The sequence below is a fragment of the Sabethes cyaneus genome, chromosome 1 (assembly GCF_943734655.1).
Source record: "Sabethes cyaneus chromosome 1, idSabCyanKW18_F2, whole genome shotgun sequence".
NCBI lineage: Eukaryota > Metazoa > Arthropoda > Insecta > Diptera > Culicidae > Sabethes > Sabethes cyaneus.
In genome coordinates, this window is record NC_071353.1 from 11,124,028 (window position 1) to 11,151,389 (window position 27,362).

Here is a 27,362-nt window from a genome sequence, read left to right on the forward strand (position 1 = left end):
CACGATTTCCTGCCATAATGCGTCTTTGTATTTCTCTGCTGGTGCCGTTGTCTGCGGTAACCAGTGAGCCCAGATACACAAACTCTTCTATCACCCTGATTTCATCACCGTCTAAATGAATCCGGGGAGGGAGGTCAGCATTCACTTCTCTAGAACCCCTTCCTTTCATGTATTTTGTTTTCGATACATTAATGACTAGTCCAATCCTTTTGGATTCAGCTTTCAGTCCGAGGGTTAGCAACATAACGCTGAAAATCATAAGGCTGAAACACGAAAGGCTGAAATTCGAAAGGCTGAAAACTAAGTAACGCCTACATAAGGCTGAATGGACAAAAGGCTGAAATCTCATAAGGCTGAATGTTCGAAAGGCTGAATAACGAATGGCTGAAACTTTGAATAAACAATATGTATGTAATGCTAAAGGCAAAAATTTCAGAATTTTTCACAATTTTAACTTAAATCGAAGAAAACTTAATTAATTTTTGATAATTTTTTATAAATTATGAAAAATAATTACACTACATTTTATAGTGTCCTACGGGGACAGCGTATCATTTAAGCTTAACCTGTGCACTGAGAAGGCATTGCATGCTTTTCATCTCGTTTCAATGTGTTCCAGTAAATTTTTACAATGATCCCATGTTTATGTGCCAAATACATTCCTAGATGATTCAGGACGAGACGGCCGCAGGCCACGAGTGTTCGCCGGCGACCCGCCGTCGGAAGCGCCGGCCACTGCGGGGGGGCAGCCCCCCCGCAGAAACCATTTCTATTTAGGTGCAAGCATTTTCCTAGGTTTACTGACTAGTAGGGGTTATCCCTTAGTTGAGTCCGAACGAGCGGCAGCGAGTAAGGACAGCATATAACGAACACTTGAGCAGGCAGAAAGCCGCGAAAGTTTTATGACATACTCGCCCGTATGAATAAAACAGTTCTGTTTGCTTTGCTTTCCCCTGGCAAACCTTATAGACGAAGTCTTATATATTTTTCAGCCTTATGATGTTTCAGCCTTACGTGATATTCAGCCTTTTGATTTTCAGCCTATCGTAGCTTTCAGCCTTTTGAAATTTCAGCCTTTCGGTTTTCAGCCTTTCGAGATTTCAGCCTTTCGATTTTCAGCCTTTCGTAGGAGACCCCAGTCCGATGTACGTTTCCGCCATCCTCGCAAAGGTACATGCAATGATGTCAACGTCGTCAGCGAAACCAAGAAGCTGGACGGACTTCGTGAATATCGTGCCACTCGTGTCTATCCCCGCTCTTCTTATCAGTCCCGATGTTGAACAGCAAACATGAAAGCTCATCACCTTGCCGTAGCCCTCTTCGAGATTCAAAGAGACTCGAGACTGCCCCTGATACTCGAACAACACACATTACTCGATCCATCGTCGCCCTGACCAATCGCGTTTGTTAATCCGGTAATCCATAGTAGTACATAATCTGCCATAGCTAATCTCGATCGTGTCAAACGCAGATTTGAAGTCGATGAATAAATGATGCGTGGGCGCGAATATATTCGCGACATTTCTGCAACGCTTGCCGAAGCGTGAAAATCTGATCCGTGGTGGCACGGGTACCCATGAATCCCGCTTGATATTGACCCACGAGAACTCCTTTGCAAATGGTGATAATCGACGACTTAAAATTTGGGAGAGTACCTTGTAGGCGACGTTCAACAGTGTGGTTGCGCGGTAATTACAACAATCCAACTTGTCGTCCTTTTTGTAGATCGGACACACGATGCTTTCCGTCCACTCCTTCGGTAGTAGCTCCTCCTCCCAAATCTTAACAATGACCCAGTGCAGCGTTCTAGCCAGTGCGTCACCACCGTATTTCAGCAGCTCGCCGGGTAGCTGATCAGCCCCAGCCGCTTTATTGTTCTTCAGCCGACCGATCTCTTCTGCTACCTCCTGGAGGTCAGGGGCTGGTATTCTGTCGTCTTCTGCACATGCTCCAAGATCTATTGCCATATCGTCACCTTCATATTCAGCTACATCGCTGTTAAGGTGCTCATCATAATACTGCTTCCACCTCTCGATCCACGTTCGCTCGTGAGAAGATTACCGTCTGAGTCCCGGCACATATCGGCCTGCGGCACATAGCCTTTGTGCGAACGGTTTAACTTGGCGTAGAACTTCCGTTTATCGTTAGCACGGTACAGTTCTTCCATCGCCTCGCGATCTCATTCTTTCTGCTGGCACTTTTTCCTCCGGAAGACCGAGTATTGCCTGTTCCGTGCTTGTTTATATCGCTCCACATTCGCCCTCGTACGGTGTTGCAGCATTCTTGCACGTGCTGCATTCTTCTCCTGCACTAATTGCTCGCATTCGCCGTCGAACCAATCGTTTTTTCGGTTCGGATTCATTGTACCTGGTGCCACTAGAGTAGCACTACCGATGGCAATCTTAATGCCTTTCCAACCATCTTCAAGAGTTGCTGCGCCAAGTTGCTCTTCCGTTGGTAGCGCTGCTTCCAGCTGCCGCGCGTATTCCTGGGCAACTCCGGTGCCTCGTAGCTGCTCGATGTTGGGTCGAGGCGTACGACTACGACGCGTGTTATACACCGTCGAGAGTTTTGAGCGCATGCAGACTGTAGGAAATGGTCCGAATCTATATTCGCACTGCGGTAGGTGCGAACTTTTATAACATCAGAGAAGAATTTACCGTCGATTAGAATATGATCAATTTGGTTTTCTATTCGTTGGTCTGGTAATCTCCAGGTGGCCTTGTGGATATCTTTGCGGGGGAAGAAGCTACTTCGGACTACCATACTGCGGGAAGCTGCAAAATTCACGCATCGTTGGCCGTTGTCGTTCGTTGCGGCATGCAGGCTGTTTGGCCCGATTACCGGTCTATATATAGCTTCCCGGCCTACCTGCGCGTTCATGTCACCGATGACGAATTTCACCTCCTTCTCGTAATCGGGTCTCCCTTCCTGTGGGGAGTGCACATTGATGATACTGTAATTGAAGAAACGGCCCTTAATCCTCAACTTGCACATCCTTGCGTTGATCGGTTGCCAACCAATCACACGCTGGCGCATCTTTCCCAGTACTATAAAGTCGGTTCCCAGATCTGGTAGAAAGTAGCCGCTCGATGCCCGCTTTTTCATACCTTCTGTCCTGTCCAGCAAAGTTCCTGCAGTGCTACGACTTCGAAGTTTTGGGGATGTAGTTCATCATATATTATCCTATCGCAACCCGGGAAGCCGAACGATTTGCAATTCCATGTCCCGAGTTTCCAATCGTAGTCCTTATTTCGTCGCGTAGATCGACGCCGATTGTTCCGATCCCTATTTTCTTCTTCGTTGTTGGTAACTTTTTGATTTCCAGGGCGGCTTGTTGGGCCTGCCCCTTATTTTCTGTCTCGCCGAAGGACCATCGTGCACAGCACTGTTTAGAGTCCCTGCTGGCATAAGGACGAGTATAATAATCAGCCGCCCCTAACATGGAGAACAGACGCTGTTTGAGCCGCACCTCCTTGGTGAACAGACGCTTGTGTTTGACGAAGCATTTCCTCTACCGCCATGCTATGGTTACCGCGCCAGTATTCGCGTCGCACCACCTCACTTCGCTATTGCCAGACTGACAACATTGCTGATTGCAGATTGACAACAAATGTACCATATACAAAATGCTAATAACTAGAGGACTGGTAGTCCTCTACGGGCACGAAACGTGGACCATGGTCGATGGGGACTTGAAAGCACTGGCCGTTTTTGAACGTCATGTGCTTAGAAGTACTTAGGACTATCCCTGGCGGTGTATGTGAGAACGGTGGATGCCGGACGACAGTGCGACGAAAGTAGTTCTCTTCAACTCCATCCTCCGGCACAAAGAACAGAGGAGCGCAAAGTGCGAAATGGATCGACTTGGTCGAAAGCGAGCAGAACCGGTGTTAAGACGGCACGGAGCCTAGCGCCTGCTGATGACTAGAGTGTAACGTTACACTAGTGGACAGTAGAGAAAACTACGGTGACATCAGCAACTAAACTAACATTTACTGGAGTCGAAGCTGAAGGGGTTGAGAGGAGAGCGAAGAGTGGAGTACTTGTATCAATATCTAAATTGAGTGTGAACGATGAGGTTGCGCTGTTTAATCTGCAACGGACCTAGCGCGTTGTAATGCCGGCTCGGTTACAGACTTTGACTCAGCCTCTCCTGGTCGAGATTTGAACATACGCCGACTGGCTTGCTTGACCAACTAGAAGGCTGCTTCTGAGATGCAAGGGAAAATTGACGACAAGTGGCCCAAGACAGAGTTGAATGAAAACGACTGCCTTAAACAATATAAGCCACCCAGTTAATGCCCGTCATTATTTGCTCAGAACTGCTAGAAGCAGATGCGTGCTATGAACATTTATTGGAATTCCTATAAAAATATTCTTCATTTGACAACAAAAGATTGAAGTTAATTCAACGGAATTTGGAGATATCGAGATAAACGGCCTTCCTCGATTTATACAGTACTTTTTATATATTTTAATAAATTCTATATAATAATATATTATAATCATTGCTAAACTGGGTATCATAATAAACAATAATGCAATTGCTTCAACATAATATTTTTCGAGTATCACAATAAACATTGCTACAATAGGCCGTATGAATAAAAGAGTTAGAGCAAATGCTCCCATACGATTTAAACGGGAAAAGTAAAGTAAACTGGTTTATTCATACGGCTTAATATCTATCTAACTACAATAACAATTGTTAAAATAAAACTCCAAACCAGACTACTTCCTCGAACCATTCTCAGCCGCCAGCTTTGTTTCGCAAAGCCTTTTAACGTGCACTTGGTTGAGAGTTTCGGCTTGGCGTAGAATCTTGCGAATATCACTCATTCGAGCTGTCTTGTTCGCCAGCAGGTACGCCGTCTTAAGCTGCCCTGTTACTATGTAGCAGTGAATTTTCAACCCAACATCGCTGACTCGCTTGATAAGTGCCTCTAGGGCCGTCTTCACCTGGGAGCTGTTACCGTGGGTAGCGATCGCCGACTCCACCGAAACCTTAATTATTTCGTCGCAAAAGCTGTTGGTATCCACGTTGGCCGAACTGTTGCTAGCAATTGCCTGAAGTAACTTTTCCACATTTTCCACTTGTGAATGGTTCATAAAGTACTTTGCTGCCAGACCGTACACGCGAAGGTTGTTCAGATTAAAGTCCTGTATTACCCTACGAGCAATAACACAAGTTTCAGTCAATAACATAGGCAAATTTTAACCATTTCAACATACCTATATGATAATCCAAATCCTTCCTCGATGTTCTGCCCGCAGATGAGAATCAACACGGCTAGCTGCTGTTTTTCGTGAACCGTTCCAAACAAGGTTGGAATTCTGGATGATTCAATAAACAACTACAAAAGACGAGATTTTATTTTAAGTCAACTTTTTATGAATAACTCACCTTTGGCAACAGTCCAACAACATCCCGCCCCTTGGCTTCACAGTTCGACAGAAACTTTGTGACCTCCAGCTGCCGAAGGATAGTGTTGATATGGTTGTTCAACTCTTTCGGTTCCATCTTCATGAGCAAACTCTTATGCGTTTCACTTCGATCGCTGAGACTGTCGACGCTGATTTCTTCCCAGTTGCACAGTTCCAGCTCAGCCTGCAGGTGAGCTGCACTGTTCTTCAGATGGAATGTGTTGGCTTCCAGTTCGGCGAAGGATTTCGCATCCATAGAGTAGAAACGGACGCAAGTCATACTGGCTCGAATCGGATCTCGTAGCAGCAGCTGCAGGTTGTACAAGCAGTTTAGCATGCGATTCGTTTCCAGATAGCGGCACGTGTGGATGATGTAGTTTTTCCAAACCAGCAATGTTTCGTCCATGCTGCTCATCACTTGGATCACCGTTTCGAGTTTACCGGCTTTCAGGTAGGGCAGGAGAACAGTTTGAAGGAATACTTCCGGCTCGACCTGTTGCGTAAGGGTGTACTTCATCGCCGGTAGAATCTGGCGGTGTTTGACCAGAAAGTTGACGATATCCTGATGAGCTCCATAGTTCAATAGATAGTACATGGATTCTTCGAAGAATCTGGTACTCATGATGCAGTCAAGCGCATGCAGATAGTCCGTTGACGTGTTGCTGGTAGATGCCGCTGGGTCGCGGTTTCGCAGCGCTCGCTTTTCCGGGAGAAAATCGGTGAAATTTCCCTTGGTTATGTGTTTCAAATTCGAGAGGGTATTTAGGACGTTCAGAGCTGGTTCGTGTAGGGGAATGTTGTTCTTGGTTTTTCTGCGGATGCTCGACGACAGTGAAGTGTTGGAGCTTTTAATGACGCTTGCTCGAGCGATTACCTCCGGTGGCTGAGCTTGGGCTGTTGATTCCAGTATGCTAATAATTTCTAGAAGCAATGGAGGACTTCTAATAGGACGCTTAATCAACACTGTCTGCTTGTAATTGCAGGTATTTGTTTCCGGTGATTCAATGAAACTTAGGATTGAACTGTAATCGGTGTCTGTGGACAGTTTTTGTAGGCAATGGGAGAACTTTTCCCTAGAAGTTTCGTAACAGCCCGCACGTAGGCATGTTGTTCCCCAAGCAGCCATAACTCCGCTGGTAGCGAAACCACATTTCAGTGACAATTCTAGAGCAAGTTTCCATTTCTCTGCCATCACGAGAGCGTCCCGCAGTTTGCGGAGATTCGAACTGCTCATTGGTTCTTGCAACAGAAGAGATTCGCAATCGTTGCTCACGATCGACAGGACGATCTCGGCATGTTCTTTCATTTTATCAGCTTCCGAAAACTGCAGGCCTCGCACTCTGGCAGCAAGTGTGAGATTCGACAACATTCGCGCCACCAGAGCGTAGTCGATTTCCGGATTCGGATATCCAGGCAAAATTGGACGAAGGAGTTTTTCCAATTTGGCACAATGGTAGAGTAAAAAGCTCGATAGTTCCTCATTCTGACTGTGGAGATTACAAATGGCTAAGCACTGACTCGTGGAAGGTGCATATTCATAACTGTATTCATCCCGCATTATGTTATCATTACGTACATTCCCTGTTAGTTGCCATTGATCGGTTTCGTACCTTTGGGAGGGCTTTCCAGGACTTTCCACTGGAATGCTGGGCTTTTTGTGTGTTTGTTTTACGCAATCATCGCATGCTCTAACGGGAACTTCTTCGTAAAGTTCCGGAATCTCCAGTTTCTTCTTGGAACACGCGTGACAGACCACTCTGCCACACCGTCGGCAATGGTGACGCCTGTTTAACATGGAAAATACGCTCCTACGGCAGCACATACAATGCGAGGCGTCCTCATCTCTCACCCAGCTTTCCCTAGTAGGAACCTCTTTGGGCATTACAAATGCTCCGCACAATGAATCTAGGCTGTAAGATTCTACGCTTTGATCGTGCATGGATTCACCGGATGTTCCGTTGTCCCCAAACACTCTGTAATCCAATGCTTTGCCGGCGTAGATTCGCAACAGGCAGTCAATGCATTCGTTAGTGAGAAATTGATCGTCATGGCTGGAATCTAAATTGATCGAACCACTAAGACGGCCTGCCAGATGGAGATCTCGGATGTATTCACGCTGTTCGTAGCAAATCTGACATACATTATCCTTCAGTAAAGGACGAATCGAAGCTATCACCGCAGAAAGTAGCTCCAGTTTGGAGTTCATCAAATACTGCTCAATCACTAGCAGCGGTCGACTTATCAGATGCCAAAGTTTCTCCGATTCATTGCTTGGTAGGTGGTGAAAGATCTCCAAAGAAACGCAATATTTTTGATAAACTTTTTGATTGGTTCCATTTTTTTCCAGATATTTCACGGCATGTCGTATAATGTCTCTCTCCTTGACACCAAGTAGAATGGTCTCATAAAACCGCACCACTCGATCGATGGGCATTTGTTCAATCAACACTAGCAGGGCTGAACAGTTACCGTCCTCTTTGGATGCCTTAATAACGGCCAAAGTGAATACATCCAGCAAAACGGTGTCAGCATCATTGGTGATTGGATGAACTTGAATCCATCGGGAGCACAAATCATACTGTTTTTTCTGCACTAACTGATGAAGAATCAAATTTTTGTTGCTCTCGGAAAGGTTTCGAGCCGTGCGCCAATCCTCGATATCAAGCACTGCTGCGACTTGATCGTAAACTTCCAGATGGAAAAGATACTTTTCCAGATTTTGTCTCGTTTCGGTTGTTAATTCCGAGACTGTTTTTTCGAGCAAAACGCTTTTAATCATCTCCATATTTCGTTTCGCATTCGAAAATCGATCGATACACGTTAGTAAGTATTGTGCTTTACAGTTCACGTCTTTTGTAGCAAAAAAGATTTGTTCCAGTGAGTCGTCCTTGCCGGGGTTTTCTGAATTTAGCAATCGCGTTACGATTCGATGACGAAACGGTTCAATTTGTTGGTGGTCATCTGTCCAGCGTCTCGCCATGTTATCCAGTAGTCGAATGCATTGCTCATCGTCAGTGAGCTTTTCGAAAGAAGCTACATCCAACTTTAATTGGTCGTAATTCAAGGTAGCTAACATTTTACTACCATACAAGGGCTGCAAAGCATCCAACACGGTAAGCTGATTAAAACGTTTTAACAAATTATCGCCGTTTTCAACGGCAGCTAATTCTTTCAAGAGCAACCCCAGAAGCTCATTTTTTCGAGAAACATAATTCAGTATATCTGAAATATTCGTACCATCGAATGTAGATTGCTGGCCAATTCCGACCACAAAGCTTTGGGCAATCACATGAATCAGATTTGAATTTGTACGAGCCGCCAGCGATTCCACCGTGTGCAATGGGAGTACGTTCTCAAATGCCGCCCTACTTATAAGACTCGATACATCAGTTTTCATGGCATCTTCCGATGTGAATGCTTCCATATCACTCTTGAAGATTTTAGCAAGCTGTTTGGTGCCTTGTTGAAATTTTTCAATTTTCGCAAACGTTCTCCAATGGCTTTTCTGATCCTGCTGACGCAAATCCTCCGCAGATTTGAGCGTCATTAAACTACGACGTTTCTGCAACATCGGAACCAACTGGTTGGGGTCCAAAGGGCACACATCCGAACTTAATAACCCGTGTAGGGTAATCGATTGTGATGCGAACCCTGCGTTTCTAAACTGTTTCAAATCATCAATCAAACGTTTCAGGAAAGTTACGTAGCTCAAGTTAGCTCCATCCTCAAGTTCGGTTTTTTCTAAACTTTTCGAAATGAGATTATACAGATTTAGGTTTAAATCGTAACCCATGGGAAGTCCCAAAATAATATCCATAGCGTGAATGTTACGCAGTAGCTCCTCGCGAAAAACCTTCAAGAATGGATACTGGGAACCATATTTTCTAAGTAGACTTAAATCTTCCTCACTTTGCTGTATTTGTTGTCCAGCGGAGAAAGTTTCAACGGTGCCAATTATCTTGGAAGCTTCAAATCCGATTGCTGTTCTAGCGCGAATGTCTTCCAACATAGATCCGTTTTCGCTGAGCTTTTCCTGTTGCATTCGGTTGTAGTTTGTAATCAAAGTGGAAAGTCGCTCCTGGATGTGAGTAAAGCTTTCCAAGAAGGTAAGATTTTGCCCAATAGGACTGTTGAAGAGCTGATTATTTTTTATAATCATTCTAGCAGCTTCCAAATCACGATTAACCAAACAAAGGGTGGCGAGCTTTTCCGGCGTTCCAAACATCTTAGAAAAAATGCTCTTAGGCTTGTTAATCATCGCTGTGATAGTCGGATCCACAGTCGTGTCGATTCTGCACGGAAGTGGAAGAGATTGCTGCATGGTTTTGTTCTCGGTAGATCCACTTGATGATAGCTGCCATGAATATGGACGACGTCTGGAATGTTTCCTCTTTGGGAGAGTGGAATTTCTGTGCGTATAATTGGGCAATGACTCGGCACTATTGAAAACATTCTCATCCTGCCCCGAAAGTGAATCTTGCCGTTTTACGGCAATATTGCTGTAGTCGATATCTACCAGTTGGGGTAAAGAAGGAGTTTCCGAAATCAGGCCAGTAAAAAGCGACAGCCTCCAGAGCGCATCGTTGATAATGTCCATACAATTATCGATACGAATTTTTAACTCATCACTCGCTTTCGTATAATTTGCTGCATGACGTTTTGTAAGTGTTAGCACTTTTAAACTATTCAAAATTGTTTCCAAAACTCTATCTGAGCATACAAAGCCAATCGATCCGTGCGATTTCTGTAGAAAGTGTTCATGGCGTATAAAAAGCAGGATGATAACATTTTCTAGCAGGTCCACAAACATATTTAGGCTGTCGACTGATTTCAAGATACCTTTGATGCTGGTTATTCGACTCTCTAGAACACTTTCGAAAGACTTTACGCATGGTGAAAGTTTCATTACGTCTACTATGTACTGCCACAGCATGAAAGTGTACAAACACTTCAAATCTTCCGATTCGGCACTTTCGGTTTCATTTGGAAAACATAGCTTATTAATTTCGTCATTTAGTTTATCATTTTCATTAATGCATGCCAGAATCTGTTCATAGCAGGAAGGAGTTATTTTCCGGTTTTCCTTCAAAAAAATTTCTATCACAGACTTTTCTTTGGCGTACTCTTCAATTCGCAGAACGTTGTCCGATTCCCCTAGGAGATCTCGCAGAACCAATGTGCGCTTCATTTCAAGACCATACATGGTGAGAGCATTATTCATCGATACTTGTGGTTCTGGGTCAAGCCGTACGAACCCTTCTGTAGTTCCAACATTGAATTGTTTGATCAATTGGAAAAATCTGATATAAGATCTGATTGCCGGATCATGAAATGGTATTTCAGCTGCAACTATAACATCTTTTAGAAAGTGTCTCTTTTCGACGATAACACCAAGTAAGTATTGCATTTCCGGTGCGACGGGCATTTGCTTGAGGAACTGTTTAAGCAGTTTCTGAGACTTTCTAGATAATAAAGCTAGCAACAGAAGCTCTCTATCTACTTTCCTTTCTTCGAGCAACGATAAAACCTTTGGAACCAATTTATTCATAGCATCAGTAGAAAGTAGACTATTTGAAATCAAGTTATAAAATTTGTCCACATCATCCTCTGCATAACCCTCCAAAAAATCTACAATACCAGCATCGCATATCTCTCTAATGACATGATTTTTGTAAGGTATCTTAGACGTCGCCAGCAGACGTAACAGTTGGCAGGTAGGATAGGGATTCACTAGTAGATTTTGCAGCAGAAAACTGCAACTTCGTTCTGATAAAGATGCACCGTCCTCGTTTTCATGCAGTGTCTTGTAATACGTTATCAGTTCCTGGCAAACATTGGTAGACATACAAGGGCAGCGATTAATTATTGTAAAAAAATAGATGAAAGACCTTACCTTCCCAATCGGGACGCTTTTATCCGAAAGTAACTCCCAGTATTCATTGAATCTGTCCATGATTTCCTAATTTGAATGTATGAGCATAAGTTAAAGCTTATTTGTTTCGGCGCAATATACTGTACCTACCAAGATTTTCTATCTATGCACTGTTGATGATAAGAAACAACCGACCAACAAAGTCTGTATGCTGCAATCGCTGCAACTATTCGTCTCACTTGTTTACATGTCTTGCTGACCGATCCGTGTAGCAAGGCAATGAGATGACCGATCAAATAATCTCATTTTGTCTTAATCCTTTGTCTTCATCCTGTTTTTCTGTTTTCTTTCCTGTTTTTGGTCTTCCTTTTTTCCTTTAGCCCTTGTTGCCAGGTTTGTATAGACCATTGCACGGAAATTCTTTAAACCTATACCTCTTTTTTGACAGCACCTGGTGGTTTCCCAAAAAAATTTACATTGAAATTTAATTTTTATAACACTTCGGCTTACGTGGGGGCAGAGCTGCCATAAATACAGATATTTGTGCATGCATAAATTTGGGACCCTACCGTTTTCTCCGGATTATTTTATTTTCCCGATCTAATCTTTTAAATAACATAAATAGTTTATGAAGTACTTTAAAATTCAGGAACATTAGTAGAGCCAGAAATCACAGCAACTGAAATAATTGATGGAAAACTTGGACTGTTGGGATGGATGGACTGTTAAAAATAAAAATTCACCAAGGAAGCGCAAAAGTGTTCCCGCATTAATCCCGCCATATAAGACATTATAATGTCTATGGTTAGAGTATCGTTCCAATTAATGCGGGAACACTTTTGCGCTTCCTTGGTGAATTTTTATTTTTAACAGTTCCTGTCCAGCTTTTTACGCGCTATAATGGCGGACGCTATAAATTGTGTTCGTAATATCCATCCATTGAAACTGGGCACTCTTCTCATGTACGGCAGTGTTGCTCTTTCTTTCGTTTACGCAAAAGAAGGAGAGCAATAGTTTTGTTTACATTTCGCACATTTTTGCTCTCCTTCTTTGGCGTAAACGAAAGAAAGAGCACGGTAGTGTTGCAAGAGAAAAGTGCCAGATTTGATGTATACAGAGTTGTCAAAAAGATTGTTCGCATATTACGAACACAATTTATAGCGGCCATCATTATAGCGCGTACAAAGCTGGATAGGCGAATAAACGCAAAACTAATGAAGCCCATGCGACTCCTACATTTGGCTGTCCGAACTAGGAAAATGATGATCAGTTACAATTTGTGCTGGACGGATATACAAATCAAAACATTTTTTATTTAAATCTCAGTAAAATGAATACTGTGAACGTTAAGTTTTCTGCAGCGGGTTATAAATCTTATTTACTAGCTAGCAGGTGGTTGCAAATGAAATGTATACTTAGGACAACCCAGTAAACCATTTAGTTTGTATATCTCGATTGCAACTGAGGTATACGAAATCATATCTGAACGAAAAAGTTATATTTCACGCCATATAAGAACATATATGGTACCAAAGTGGAGGCGATATACGTGCGAAAATTTTGACAACTATTTGTAATTCTATTTTGCGCAGTTTTTATAACACGCAACCAAATACTCCTGAATATATGATTAAGATAATCAAATATTACAATTGTCTATCCTGCTTTATAATTCACAGTCATGAATTGTATATGAAGACACGCACGACTGCAAAACAACTTATTGTTCACTTCGATTTGACACACTCTAATCATTATACAATTCCAAAGTGAAATTGACATGAAAACGATTTAATGTGAACTTTCTATTACGATTTTGTGTTATCTGTGTTTAGGTGTGTATGGTTATGTTTATAGGTGCAGGTCCGAAAAATTTAGATCCAGATATATTCGTGAAAGTGTTGTACTTAATTGTTTAAGGTAATTGTAATGGTTTTAAGCAAAATTAAAACAATATTCCTTCCAAGGCATGCTAAATCAATGTCTATTGTTTAGTATTTATGCATTATGCAATGCAGGGAAATAAAAATTATAGTAAGTACATATGTTATTTTCTAACCCAACCTTAACATTTGATTGATTCCAATGCGCGTATTTTTAAAAAACATTCAAATTCGCTTCTGACGATTTTAGTTTTCTATGTGTTTTGACAGCTTGAAATAAAAAAATCGTCATTTATACCGCGACGCCAACTACTTGTCGAATGAAGCTTTTGTTTACCTACAGAAAAAAATCAACCAAAATCAGCAAACCGTTTCCTTTTCAATAGAAAATTGGCTCTTTTTCGATGCGACGTGTCGCACATCCTGTCATACTGGGTTAAACCTGATAAACTATATACCTTGATCACAAACGTCACATCGAATGCAATAATTTCTGCTGCGTGAATATCCTGCGCATTTCACCCCTGTTCTGCCTTTAACATTTCGGCTTTCGGGCAACAAAACGTGGTTTTGGAGCAACAAAATATTTATTTTGCTCATTTCGCAAAACTTGGCTCGCGTTCGGCGTAAAACTGTAGTGCGTTCGGTTACCTATCGGTGCGGGAATCGTAGTGCGATAAAGTTTTCCGGAATCGATCGATTACGGTCACGCTACGGACAATTCAAGTTTTGCCTATTCGAAATCGTTTCGATTGGCTGAATCGAATCGTCTGGCAGAGCAGAAAAGTAGTGAGGGTTTTCTTGTTCTTTACGTTAACGTACTCGCTTCGCGTTTTCCTCGGTGCTTCACTATAGCTAAGCATCCAGGAACGACTGTGCTGTGCTGTGGGAAAGAAGAACACGAACAGAAGGAACATTCTCTTTGGAGTATTAACCTGCAGGAAAGTCGAAATTGTGAGGTCCTTCCTGTTTTGGTGCTTAATAATTTTTCTGTTATCGTTGAACGGTATCGTGTAAATTGTTACGGCAGAACAAAAAATTCGATCGGAGTATTAAGAGAGTGGTTCGTTTTCGTTTTGCTTATCAAAACGTGATAGTGAAAAATTCTGTTCGTTTCGGTGGAATTTCCTGTGGTCGGCAAGGCGATTTGAACAGCCACTAGGATTATGTCATCAGGCTTTTATTGACAGTGAGATAAATACTAAGTGCATATAAAGAAACAATATCGTACGGTTCTCAAACCGCTGGTGATTTTTGTGTTCTCTTCAGTCCGGCCGGTCAATTTTATCATTTTATTTCTATAATGGCCAGTTCCGGAACGACTGCGAAGAGCCTCCTCCTCTTCTGAGCAGTAAGCACGAAGAGTGAGAGAGATAGCAAACCGCAAACAGGCCAACATGGAGCAAAACGGTCGATAAAGAAGTCGCCCATCAAGCGCAAAAGAGCAAGCACCAGTTCGTCTTCGTCGTCATCGCCATCTGCTGCATATAGTTCGATTTTTTCCACGCACCGGCTCTGGCAGTGAGTTGTGTAGGAATAACCAAGACAACTACAGCATTATTCTTTCTCTTTTTGTTTTGTTTTTATAATTCGTACAAAGGCTGCCAGGTGAGTGTTCCATAAAATTAAAAATGTCTTCTTCTAATTTGTAGTTTTATTGAAAATTGAAAACTGTAAAAAAACATCATTAAAAAGATTTTCAACGTCTGAGATACTACCGTCGTATTAACATAGGACCACGCAAAGTTTATTTTTGTATACTTGAGCATGCTCATCTAAATTATTAAAAAAAATTGGCAAATTTACTGAATTTACTGCCTTTCAAAGAGAAGTCTCAGTTTTCAGTATTGAGCAACGAGAAAAACATTACTACTGATTTATAAATTTGTTAAAATTTAGTATTCAGCATTTTTATCTTAAAAATCTTATTATACCAATATAATGATCATTATAATGATATAATATAGTGATAATGATATAATGATAATGACACGTTGAGAATTTCTCATTTGCAATTATAAGAGCTATTCAAAACTCAGGCCAGGAATTATCAAAATGTGTATAATTAAATGACAAATGCTTTATTTTTTGTGCAAACTTTCTCAACCGAAGTGAGGTGCCATAAATCCGTGCGGCGTCTAACTCCGTAAATGTGCTTGGTTCAAATTTGGCCGAAAGTTGGCGGTTTCGTAATGGAATATACGTAATATTTTTAGAAAAATGTTTGAAAGTTTACTCTTTCAAGCATTCAAATATTGTTGACGGAAATGTGCATGTTGTGTCGGGAGATTTCTGATTTAGAAAAGAGGAAGAGGAAACGTATTACGTTTTTTTTTGCTTTTTCGTCTCAGGAAGGTAGCTGGTACCGGGGCTAATTTCAGAAAATCAAAAAATGCGAGCGTCACGAAAAAATGAATGATTTTGAACGCTAATAGCCCTGCCAGTTATGGATGGATTTTGATGGTTTGAATACATATGAATTCATAATAGGAGCAGCAACTATGTGGTTTCTCAGGGTGTCGACTGAAATTTAAAAATAAAATTCCCTGACTCCCTGATTTTCCCTGATGCATCAAATGCTTTTCCCTGACCCTCAAAACTCGATTACAAAGAAAGCTTTTTTAGGCAATTTTTGACTTTAATTTTCAACCATTTTGTATGGCTTATGCGACCTTCTGAAAACTAAAGCCAGATTTTTTAGGTATTTAGGTCGGCAAACCTGTGCGGTCACACAGAGCCTCGCGCTTGGTGAAGACTAGACCGCAATGTTAAAAAATTCTAGAGGACCATTCCTGGTGGTATACAACACAATTGGCTGTTTAAAACATTTTCATGATTTCCGTTGTTTCCTTTTCTGTTTTATTCAAATGCGCAGTGCAAAGTGTTCAGAAATTATTAAATAAATAGGCGTCGCCGCTTTGGAACGGGTCGATACATAATGTACCAAACGACTCGGCTCAACTTGCACGCCGATTGTTTACGGAAGCTTCGATCAAATGGGCTAATGGGATCAACAAAGCTAAGTTGAACCAATGAAATCTCCAGGACTAGATTATTACGATTCAATTGTTACGGTTCTCTTTTAAAATGGAACCACGAACTACAATGAGCTAATGGAATGACCACACTCAATGAGCTACTGTTTTACCTGACTTACTGCGAATATACGTGTAATTGAAATAAAACGTAACCATACCGTTTTATTCGTTTATAACGCATATGCAGCTAATATCGATAACAAACGATTTTTTATAAGTTGTGCTCTTGTTATTGCATTTAACTTGTAAAAACTTGCATAAATAACAAGTAAGTTTCACAACACAATTATTGCGTACTACTGGTACTTGAAATATAATGTTTAAGTACGTTATTCAAAATTAACGATTATTTCGAGACAAGGACGATACTTCTCGAAACCTTTCGACCCAACCCGATCCCGCGAACATAACGCGTATTCGCAGTGAGTCAGGTAACGCAGTAGATTCAAGCAATGATTTTGAGCAGAGAAATCACAGCATCATTGGGAGATACGTCGGTTACGTTTCGGTGATTAAAGGATGTCCAAAAAGAGTTCTCTCCGCTTCACTTTAGACACTGGTGACCGATGCACTCCTTCACAGGATGTCGCGGCTTGATTATTAGATTATTACTTAGGCCGTCGACGTAGAACTTATCGTTAGAGGGAAGTTTGACACAGTACAGATTATTTACTAGGTGAAGGAAACATACTATTAATTCCCCTATACTGATTGGTGTCACTCTAATTCTGGATAAAAAACTCAGCTGGGCTGCCTGCCTATATTATGCTGTTGAGAAAGCAGCCCGTTGGAATCAAATACAGGGTTGTAGACTAAACAGTTAAACAGTTTGTCTACCCAAATTCTAACAGTAGCTAAAAACCTACTCAACTTAACTTGTAGAGAACTGCGCTCAATCACGGGGCGTCTAGCTTGACACTGTCCCGCTCTTCATCATTTAAAGAATATTGGATGATACCGAAACCCGCCGCTTCTGTAACTCAGAACTTCAAAGATCAGAGCGCATCTACTCTGCCAATACGATGCTCTTGCTTAATCTAGACAAAACTTCTTCGGAAGCTTTCTTCCCGGAGGCTAAATCCCAACAAGTCATTGATTTTATTAACTAGGTAGTATCAAATTGAGGCACAAGATCACAACTATCTTGCTCAACTCCATCAATGGGTATGAGCAGTCCGGAAACTGTGTAGAGCAATCGGAGCCTGTCACAAAAGATGATCATTAAGACTATCACAGTGGCCTTTTAATGCAATGCCCTTGGTGGCATACAAAAAACTACAAGGTATACAGCCCTAAGGGTTGTACGAAAGGGTGACGTAGGACTATATCAGATAATCAGATCAAAGACTAATGTAAACTGCATTTCTAGCATATGTATGTTTATAAGAATCTGTGAGTGCCATTGTTTAAGTGAATGTTTAAAAGAAAAGAGCGAAATATTCAGATTCAATTCTTCATTGAATGCAATGGTGGCTTTGAAAATACGTGGACGGGGTTTCATAAGTACAACGTCTGTAACCTTTGAGACATAGAGATTTCTTTTAAAAATCACTTATGTGCATCATAAAATTTGAAATGGTAATGAATGACCAGCCCACAGATTATTGTATTGAATATGATTATGCGTAGCTTGATATGTTTCAATAATCTTACTTTAACTCGCTTGAGGCCTTTAAAAGAGCCATTGGTTACAAATAACATTATAGCACAGAACAGAAGTGGAAGTAGAAATCCAAACACGTACATGCTACTTTCTACAGATACTAGCGAACCTGGCGGTAGCGGGTCACTTTTTCCCACGAAAACACACGAACGCATACGAATGCACACGAAAGCATGTGAAATCTGCTATGCGATTGGCAGCGAGCGTTCTGCTTATACTGCTGTTATTCGCTTTGATGCGAAAACCTTCCCAAAGAAAAAGAAAAACAAAAAAGTCTCTGTTACCAGTTTTGATCGCCGAATCGTTCGGACTTCCACTTCTGTTCTGTGATTATAGCCAAAGCTCATTCATCGCAAATATGACATGCCATTCGAATGTCCTATTTTCGATTCACTGTCTTTTGTTCCGAGTTTTTATTAGTTTACTTTCACAGCTTATCGCTTGTTACTTAGCAGAAAATATGGCACATGTGAAAGTAAACTAGTAAAATTTTTTCGGAGCAAGAGAGAGTGAATCGACGCCGCTAGCTTACGTGCCTATTGCCATTCATGTCAAAAGAGGACATTCGCCTGGCACGTCATATTTGCGATGAATGTGCTTTGGCTTTGTTTTTTGTAATGGCCCTTTTACAGGTCACAAGCGAGATACAGTAGGATTATTGAAACATGTCAAGCTACGCATAATCATATTTAACACAATAATCTGTGGGCTGGTCATTCATTACTATTTCAACCTTTATGATGCATACAAAAGCAATCTCTGTCTCAATAGTGGCAATGGTCCCCGTCCACGTATTTTCAAAGCCACCAATGCATTCAATGAAGAATTGAGTCTGAATATTTCGCTCTTGTGTTTTAAACATTCACTTAAACAATGGCACTCACAGATTCTTATAAACATACTCATGCCAGAAATGCAGATTACATTAGTCTTTGATTTAATGATCTGATAGGTTCCTACCTCACCCTTTCATACAACCCTTAGGGCTGTATACCTTGTAGTTTTTTAAGCGTGTAGACGCCACTATAGATGCTTAACCTTTAATTATTCGCACCCACTTAGATTCATAGGCATGCTAAATCAGAACATAATTCACACGAATCCTTGCGCCACTTGGCGAACAACTTACGAAACTTTGTCCACTGATTAAAAGATCTTGGTCTGCGGATCAACCTTGCTGAAAACAGTAGTTTTCTTTTAGCTTTTTTGGAATCGCGAGATATACGTTCTACAGGCGTTCTACAAAATACAACAACGCGAGTAACCATGAGTTAAACAAACTGCTTTTCTTCGTATAGATGTGCGATTGCTAATACCAACATATGGCTAGAATTGAATTGAATTAAAATTTTGGTAAATTGGAATGAAATTAATTGAATTGTAAATTGACGATTATGTTGCAGCACTTTTCTGTATTTCAATGCAAATTGCACAATTGTAAATGGTACAAACATACAAACATACATATATACACACATAGATTAAATACAATCGGTACTTAACTGGAATATTCTGTTTTTACACGTCTTAAACGGATTACATGACGCTTAAGTGTTTAAGTTTGAATAACTTTTGAATAAACCGTCCGATTTCCAATAATTTTGTTTCGTTTGATAGATCTTAACAGCAATTTTCGAGTAATGATAAATCGCAGAATGTTTATCATTGCATTATTGCTAATACGTTGGAAAAATATATTTTAAATACCTTTTTTGCGCATTTCTGTATGTAACTTTCAAACCACAAGCCCAATCATCATGAATTTTAGTGGTTATAGCTATAAAAGGGTCGCCTTTCATTTGCAATTAATTTTGTTCAAATCGCTGAGAAAATGAGGCCTCGTACTTTTTGTATTTTTATATATCCCGCATGTTGCACCTTACTGGACACCGCAGTCCAAAAGTGCGACAATGCGAATGCTGTGAGTGAGAAAAAGAAAGAGTGACAATTGCAATGTTGCGGTTTTGTTTTGTCATATGCATTGGCATTAGAGAAAATAATCTGGATTAATCCAGGTACAGCTGCAAAGCACAATATAACTTTTGAACTGAAAGTCCGATCAATATGAAATTCAATAGCGAACAATGGGATAACTAGAGCTTTCGTTTGAGACTAATATCATCGGTCCAGCCGTCTCTGAGAAAAGTGGGGTAGAAAAAAGCGTTACATACATGCACACACACACACGCGCGCTCTCTCTCTCTCTCTCTCTCTCTCTCTCTCTCTCACACACACACACACACACACACACACACACACACACACACACACAGAGAGAGAGAGAAAATGGTCAGTTTTCGAAACTGAGTCGAAAGGTATTGGACACTCGTCCCGCTGGGCCTCCTTTCGAAATTCGGTTTTCCGAGTGATTGCTATACCTTTATACTACATATTTATGGGCCCTATTCTGTAAGTCACGTCGAGTGTCACTTTGCTCGACTAGTCGACTTTTGGTATTATGTAAGTCACACGCGACCCGTTTTTGTCGAGTAACTCGACTGAGTTCACCGCCAAAAAGCTAGTGACTAAACGGTTAGCAAGTGACGCCTGAGCTAGCTTTGTTTTGGTCGTGCATTGCGCCGCTATGCTGCTCGTTCTTCTTGCACTCGACACTCGACAGTGACTGAGTCGAGCCGAGTTGCTCGACGTGACTTACAGAATAGGGCCCTATATAGTAGAAAGGCAAAAAATGAGCGGTCATCCTTTCCTTTTGCAAGAATTCGATCGAAACTATTGTCTTGCACGGGAAAAGGACTGATGGGATATTTGTTGCATGTGACGTGATGCAGCAATTCTCAAAGCTTAGGAAAATCAGAATCCGAGCATAGTTTTTAAGTTGCACTTTTATCAAGTACACAAATAGCTGTAAAGTAGAGTATCGAAATGTAAGTAAGATAGTAAGATGCAGAGGTCGTTAGCTAGTTCTCGGGTAGTTTTCAAATAGACCTATGTGACAATGAGAGATTCTCATCACGTCTCCTCTCTTCCGCTTTTTACGGCTACATAAATGCATAGCAAAGGAAATTTTCAAAACATTTAGCTAACTAGCGCCTCCGGTAACTGATTCATGCAAAGCTGTGTTAAAATGCATTAGCATCGCCGTAAACAGCGAATGAGAACAGACACGAAGAGAATCTCATTGTGACATAGGTCTATTTGAAAAATTACCCTAGAATTGATATGTCCACATGTTAGTTGTAAGACAATTGTACTTCAAATCAATCTATCATAATGAATTGGTCGGTGTTAAGTCAGACCGAACACAGAGACACAATTCTGTTTTCGTGAAAAACGCGTGCAAAGTTTGCTGCTCTGTATGCTTCAAAACTATTAATCGTTCGAAATCATCTCATAATTCCGGCTGTTTGCAACATTTATGCAATCTGATCAATGCAAAATGTAGCTTAGAAAATTCTTGATCGTTTGCGGTCATTAAATCATTTTTTAAAAATTTGCGATTTGGTCCGGTCTGATTTAACACCGACCAATTGTGCTATTAGGTGGAAATGCAAATCAGTGTTGTAAATGATAACCCAGAAAAGTTATTTTTTCGATTCAATCATAGCTGTAAGCAAGCTCCTTAAGTAAGCTAACTTCGTCAACTTGATTAAAATTACTCAAAATTCCCGTAAAGTGTACAAACACAAATTTTGAGCAGTTTGAAACCAAAATGTTGGTAGTAGGAACATGTATCATTTTTCGTAGCGAATAATCATTCAATTATTGGTAGCAAATAGCCAAAATTGTTTGAATTTTCTACTAAAAATTTTAGTTTTTTCGCTTTAACGGGAAACTAGCAGTCATTAACTTTTCGTCGGAAAGCCCAATTTCGGAAGCAGTTTTTCGGCCCAAAAGCGGGATTCTGTTTATAAAAATGTAAATACTGCATTGTTCTTGCCATTCTGAACACAGCGAATATATTTTCATAAACAAAATTTTTGTTTCAAACAAAAAAACTGCTTTTGAAATTGGCAGAACCGATGACGACTAATTTCACCTTCACCACCAGGCATTTTGATCCAGCTTTTAATGGCGGACAGCATAACCTGTTTTCGTAGTATTTGAACAGCATTTTTGACATTTCTGCGTATACATTGCACATTATTTTTTTCCCATGTTCTCATGACAAAACGGACAAAACTTAAAAAAGTGCGGAAATAAAATGTGCGATGGTAAACAGAAATGTCAAAAAGACTGTTAAAATAATACGAACACAGATTATTTATGGCTTCCACCATTATGGCTCGTAGAAAGCTGGATAGGTAATTTCATTTACGAGTGCATACCTTAGGACAGGGTAGGTTTTCTGTCAAAAAGGAGCCGACTTCTTTGGCTGATTTCAAGCGGGAAACTAGCTGTAATAACAAAAACTCACCAAGAAAGCGCGGTAGTAGTTTTTAAAGTTACTAGGTTTGTCAAAATTTATTTCTTGTGGCGTGTTGATATAAAAAAACTAAAATGAAATTCAAAGCGTCAATTTCCCAAAAATGTTGAAATTCGGGAAGATTGGACTTATTTTTGTGTAATTGGTGATCATTTAGGATATGTGGCGCAAATTAAACGTTCAAGGAAATACTCCGTTACCGTAATAAGTTTTGAAAGTTCAAAATCCATGTGAAAGCGTACTTGTGAGTGCTACAATCAAAACTTGACAACATTGAAACACGGAGCAGAGAATTCACGACCAATTTTCAAACTCGTGCTGAAGATTTAAATCATGGAGATGAACGCCTACCGAACTTACTCGAAATCGTATATCTCAAGCTGTTGTGATGACGGACTGTAAAGTTTGTTGTGAATATATAAGAATATCAGAAGAAGAGAAAGGGACTGAGTTGCCGATATAATAGTTAAAATGGTGTCTGAATCAGAGACTTCATTCCAATGGGTATACCTGTAAACGTTCCAGTCGGTGGAAACGAAATGGCGACTGCCTGGCTGAAGCTACAGAATCAAACTACTTTATTTGTTTATTTGTACATCAATAGGCCTTGTGGTCCAAATGACAACCTAACCTAAAAACTACGTGCTATTGATAAACGATTTTTCTGCACCTACGGCTGACGTCAAATTCGAAGCAGGAGTAAAAACGGTTAAAGACGCATTGTAGAGCGGTAATCGTGCTGAAGCTGCTATAGTTAGTCCGTCGATTCGGAGCTTGAGAAAGTGGCTATTGCGCAATGTACGACTCCGGACGTGAATATCAAGGTTTTCCAATATATACGGGCAATCCACTTGCGAGGTCAATAAATCGGCGATAATTATTGCTCTATTCACATCACGACGGACGAATATGAAGGGGGTCTAGGGTCGATGAGCCTACGACGTTGTTCGTAACTTGGTAGCTTTTCCAGCTACCAGCTTCCAGCGTGGGTTATTCCACGGAAGTCTCCGAAGAGCAAAACGAATGAATCTCCGCTGCACTGACTCGATTAGGCTAACTCAATTTTAAACCCATAATGAACCCACGATTCGGTTCCACGATGAACGCGATGGTTTTTTGTTAGTAAGTTTAGAGTCGAGCAGTATTCCCAGATCCTTGACGCAGTTTTCGTGACGTAATGGCGCATTTAACAGCCAAACAGTCAAAAGCGAATAAGCTCAACTTGCAACAATACTAACCTATTTCACATATTATTAATCACTTCACAAGTACAGTGTGAACTGACCCAGAAGTGATACTTAGATTATGCAGCAGAGCCAGGAATAGGCAGAAATTTTTTCCGAATTCCGAAAGAAACTCGTTCGCTCAGCCGTCTCCTTGCTGGACATGGTTTTTCACCGTTCTGGCTGTTTGGAATTAATATCACCAATTATTGCATATTCCAAGCCAGTGACCGCGCTCAAGATGCGCAACATATAGTTTTACTACATACTACATTTAGTACATAGTTTTAGCAAGCAGTACGAAACAACAAGAATAAACTATAACTTACTTTGGCGAATTCAACACTATTTATGAAATCTTTGAAACCAAGGACGTTGGCCATCTGAAAAATGCCGTGAAATTTTTAGACGAAGGAGGACAATACATCTGAACAATATATAATTGGATTTGATTTCTTACCCACTGTCTGACCTCGATCAGATCAGTATGTTCTGATATGAACACGGTTCAAGTTCATCAAATCTATTGTACTCCTAACAATTGAAGAACGTGTGTTTTTATACAATTTCATTTTCAAAGACAATAAATAATAATTCGAAAAAATATTTAAGCTAAATGATGTTTATTGCGTAATTTATTATAAAGGTTCAGTATCAATTTCATTTCACTGAACAATTTACATTTTATCTCGTTCTTTACAGATCCTGGAATCTGCAGTAGACCATCAAAATTCACAGTGAGAAAACGCACAACGGAATATTGTCCTCTGTCTAGCGGTCGGCCTCTCCGTCGTGTTCTAGGTAGGCCTTAGGCCTAACAATTTCGACGATCAGGAGACAACAGGGTACTACCAGAATCGGCAAACCTGTTTAAAATGGCCTCAAACGTTTCGGAAGAAACGGGTGCCAGTAATACTAACAACAACAATAATACCGCTTCCAGTTCCGGTTCTTCTTACGCAAATGTCCTGTTAAACATCAAGGAGCAAACTCAAAAACAACATCAACAAAATGATAATAACAAGGAAAACATTGGCAAGGAGAAGCTCGTGAATCTTTCGCCAGCTGCAACTGGTAGCGCTTCATCGCAAAATCTTGGCAAAGATAGTGGAGGACCTACGGCTGTTGCAGCGAGTGCGATCGGTGGGGAAGATCCGGAAGATGACGGTAGTTTTGTGCCGGTTGTTTCCCACAGCAAACGAGATCGCCGATCGAGACAGAAAGCAGCGGCGGTAGCTGCCTCCAAAACGGGAGACCAGTCGGAAAAATCACAGGCATCAAAAGTTTCCCGTCGTGCCGGAAAGACTGGAGCCATCGGAAAAGAATCCTCCGAAGGCAATGGTAATAATGGTGGTGGTGGTCCTTCCAAAAAGGAGGGTAAGCGAAAATCCGCCGATCGCAAAGTGGGCCGTGGACGTGGCGAATCGGATCGCGAGGAGAGAAATTCGGAAAAGGAGCAGGGCGACACGAGTACATCGACCAAGGTTAGCAGCGAGGATGGTTCGGATAAGGAAGTTCCGAAAAAATTCATCGAAGCCCCGCTGCCGAAAGTCAATGCCTGGAAGGTAAGAAGTTACACTTTTCTGCTGCTGCTGTTGTTGCCGTTGGTAGAAGACTGGAGTGTGAGGGAGAGGGCAGGTTAACGTTTGCAGAAATGTGAGTGCGGGATGACTTGAGCAAGCGCCATGCGGGCCATGTGTATAGGTTACATTTTTCTCTACTTCCTTCGCTGCACGCTTATTTTTTGTTGTTACTTTGCTTTTTGGAAGTGTAAACACATATGGCCGGCACGGTCGGTTTGCAAGAGCGAAGTGTATGTGCGACACTGGCTGGTGGTCTGGTGATTGTTGCGACCGGCTCTCCGATCGGACGAAAGGTAGTGTTGGATAAGTGGAGGAGTGTGCGCGACGCAGCTGATGATATGGAAGCGTTAACGTTGCAGAAAAATAGCCGATTTTTTACCCACGTGGTTTGGGCTCTGGTAGGCTAATCTTGCATTCAAATCACTATTTCAAGGTGAACGAGGCTGCGATGAAACTTTGGTCGTTGGCAATGCAATCTAAAGTTCATTTTATTCAGTCTTTCAGGGTTTGGAAATATTTGAGTCTGATTTGAGCCTGCGAAGATTGCCTAGACCGTCGTCGGTTATTCTTGTTTCTGAACAGATGACGTTGGTTTGCATGAATTGAACGATTTTATTTGCACAAGTGATAATGCATCTGCCACGAAGCGATTTTGTGATTGTTCTCGTGGTGGATTTCTTCCTTACCTCTGCTTAGTTCTTTTTCGTTCAGATTTTAACGCAATGTGCAGCAAAAAATTATTTCTCTTATAAGTATAATATTGTCGACCGCAAACTACAAAGAATGGGTTCGATATCTATAGTAAGATGATTTCCTGGAGAAATCTTCGTTTTTTTGTGGTCTTATCCGGACAATGTTTGAATATATATTTGAATACTAATGATAGGTTTTAATCCTCCTTAGGTTACCCCAACTGTTGAGCCGATGCCTATACCATCCGGTGACACTCGCCCTTCGAAGTCTGCCACTGAACCGAGCACAACGGCAGCCGCAGTTTTGGGCACTGCATCAGCTACAGTCGCTCAAAAGCTACCGTCCGCTGTACAGCCTTTACCCGAAAAGCGTGTCCTACAGCCGAAGCAGCAACAAACGAAAGCTCAAACTCAGCGTAAGACAAATGCCATGCTTATTCGGCTGTTGAACGAAAAACGCTAACCGATAATTATTCTTCTTCTTTAGCCAAATTAGCAGCAACCAAACCGGTAACAACTGTCGAAGCAACAAAACAAGCACCGCAAGCTAAAGAAAAGAAGCGACCTAGTCAAAAGGTAAAACACGCCCGAACCATACTCATTTGCTAACATTATTAGCTAAGCACTTTTATTTTCAGCCTAACAATCTCGTAAGCAGTTCCGATTGGCCCACACTGGACGGTCCGACAAAGTCGAACGAAACCAAGAAACAACATGTGGCTGTGACGCAAGCGGTTGAAACATCGCCTACTACGTCGGCAGCAACACCCGCGCCTGCAGCAGCATCAACACCAACGTCATCGTTGACTTCTACAAATTCTGAGCGAACTTTGGATTCAACTCCTGCTTCTATGCCGGAAATTCCCTCTCCGCCGACACCCAGTGAATCCGTAACCTCTCAGGCCTCAGTGCCAGCTGCTGATGCATCGCTTACTGATAAAAATCGTGTCAAACCTCCCGCGTCGACCGCAGCTGTCACTGAGATAAACGTAACAGCGGTATCGGCGGCACAGACACAGGCGCACGTTCCTGCCAAACAACAATCCTCCGAGGAAGACTCTAGTCGTCCCAAAAGTGCAGATTCTGGTGATCCTGCCAATACCGTCAACAATCGCAGCAAAGGTCCTCGTCCGAAATGGGTTCCACTGCCAATCGATCTGCCAAAGCAGCGAGTCCGTCGTGAACGAACGCCGAGACGGCACCGGTACGATGATTACGATGACGGTGGTTGGCACCAGGAGCGATCGCACGCGCCTCGTTCCAGTCGTATCCGTACCGGACGTGGTGGTGGACCACCGCCATCCTATCGTGGTGGCCGTGGCGGAAGACTTTCCCGTGGTGGTATTGTCCGACGAGGAGCAATGTCGACACGGGGCACTGGTGGGCCACGACATGGAGACAGAGATAGTCTCGGTCAACCGTTAGCGAACGGTGGTGATTTCGTTAAGGATTTCAACGGTGTTGGACGGGCCATTGGAAAAGATCAAACGGCATTCATGATGCCTTACCTCAGCACGTTCTACTACAACGGAGCGCCACTGATCGGTATGGATCAGATGAGCATTAAAGAGTGTATCATGAAACAAATGTAAGTTCG

General features: G+C 41.6%; 2 protein-coding genes across 5 annotated transcripts in view; one reads left to right on the forward strand and one right to left on the reverse strand.

Moving 5' to 3' along the window:
- Nucleotides 1–4,556: 4,556 nt before the first annotated feature.
- Nucleotides 4,557–11,587, reverse strand: LOC128733087 (zinc finger FYVE domain-containing protein 26 homolog). The gene is made up of 5 exons (XM_053826692.1): nucleotides 11,450–11,587; nucleotides 11,321–11,386; nucleotides 5,408–11,251; nucleotides 5,236–5,357; nucleotides 4,557–5,173 (listed from the first exon to the last, which is right to left on the reverse strand). The coding sequence occupies exons 2-5, from the start codon at nucleotides 11,378–11,380 to the stop codon at nucleotides 4,735–4,737; spliced, it is 6,465 nt and encodes a 2,154-aa protein (XP_053682667.1). The 5' UTR covers nucleotides 11,381–11,386; nucleotides 11,450–11,587; the 3' UTR covers nucleotides 4,557–4,734.
- Nucleotides 11,588–13,729: 2,142 nt separating this feature from the next.
- The window catches only part of LOC128733027 (la-related protein 1), a 30,504-nt gene continuing 16,871 nt past the window's right edge, over nucleotides 13,730–27,362 (forward strand). The window contains exons 1-5 of one of the 4 annotated variants that reach the window (XM_053826566.1): nucleotides 13,730–14,790; nucleotides 24,193–25,055; nucleotides 25,977–26,181; nucleotides 26,253–26,341; nucleotides 26,404–27,353. In XM_053826566.1, the coding sequence (XP_053682541.1) occupies nucleotides 24,366–25,055; nucleotides 25,977–26,181; nucleotides 26,253–26,341; nucleotides 26,404–27,353 (1,934 nt within the window). In that variant the 5' untranslated portion in view covers nucleotides 13,730–14,790; nucleotides 24,193–24,365. Of the gene's footprint in view, nucleotides 14,791–24,192; nucleotides 25,056–25,255; nucleotides 25,472–25,562; nucleotides 25,913–25,976; nucleotides 26,182–26,252; nucleotides 26,342–26,403; nucleotides 27,354–27,362 lie in introns of those variants that run through there. The other 3 variants (XM_053826567.1, XM_053826568.1, XM_053826569.1) reach the window with 3 other exon arrangements.

What these genes read in the sequence shown, in the direction of transcription:
- LOC128733087 (XM_053826692.1), bottom strand. Translation starts at nt 11,380, where the DNA reads ATGGACAGATTCAATGAATACTGGGAGTTACTTTCGGATAAAAGCGTC. An exon ending in AAAGCGTCCCGATTGGGAAG is followed by an intron (nt 11,252 to 11,320) that starts GTAAGGTCTTTC and finishes AATGTTTGCCAG; the next exon opens with GAACTGATAACGTATTACAA. An exon ending in TTGTTGGACTGTTGCCAAAG is followed by an intron (nt 5,358 to 5,407) that starts GTGAGTTATTCA and finishes CGTCTTTTGTAG; the next exon opens with TTGTTTATTGAATCATCCAG.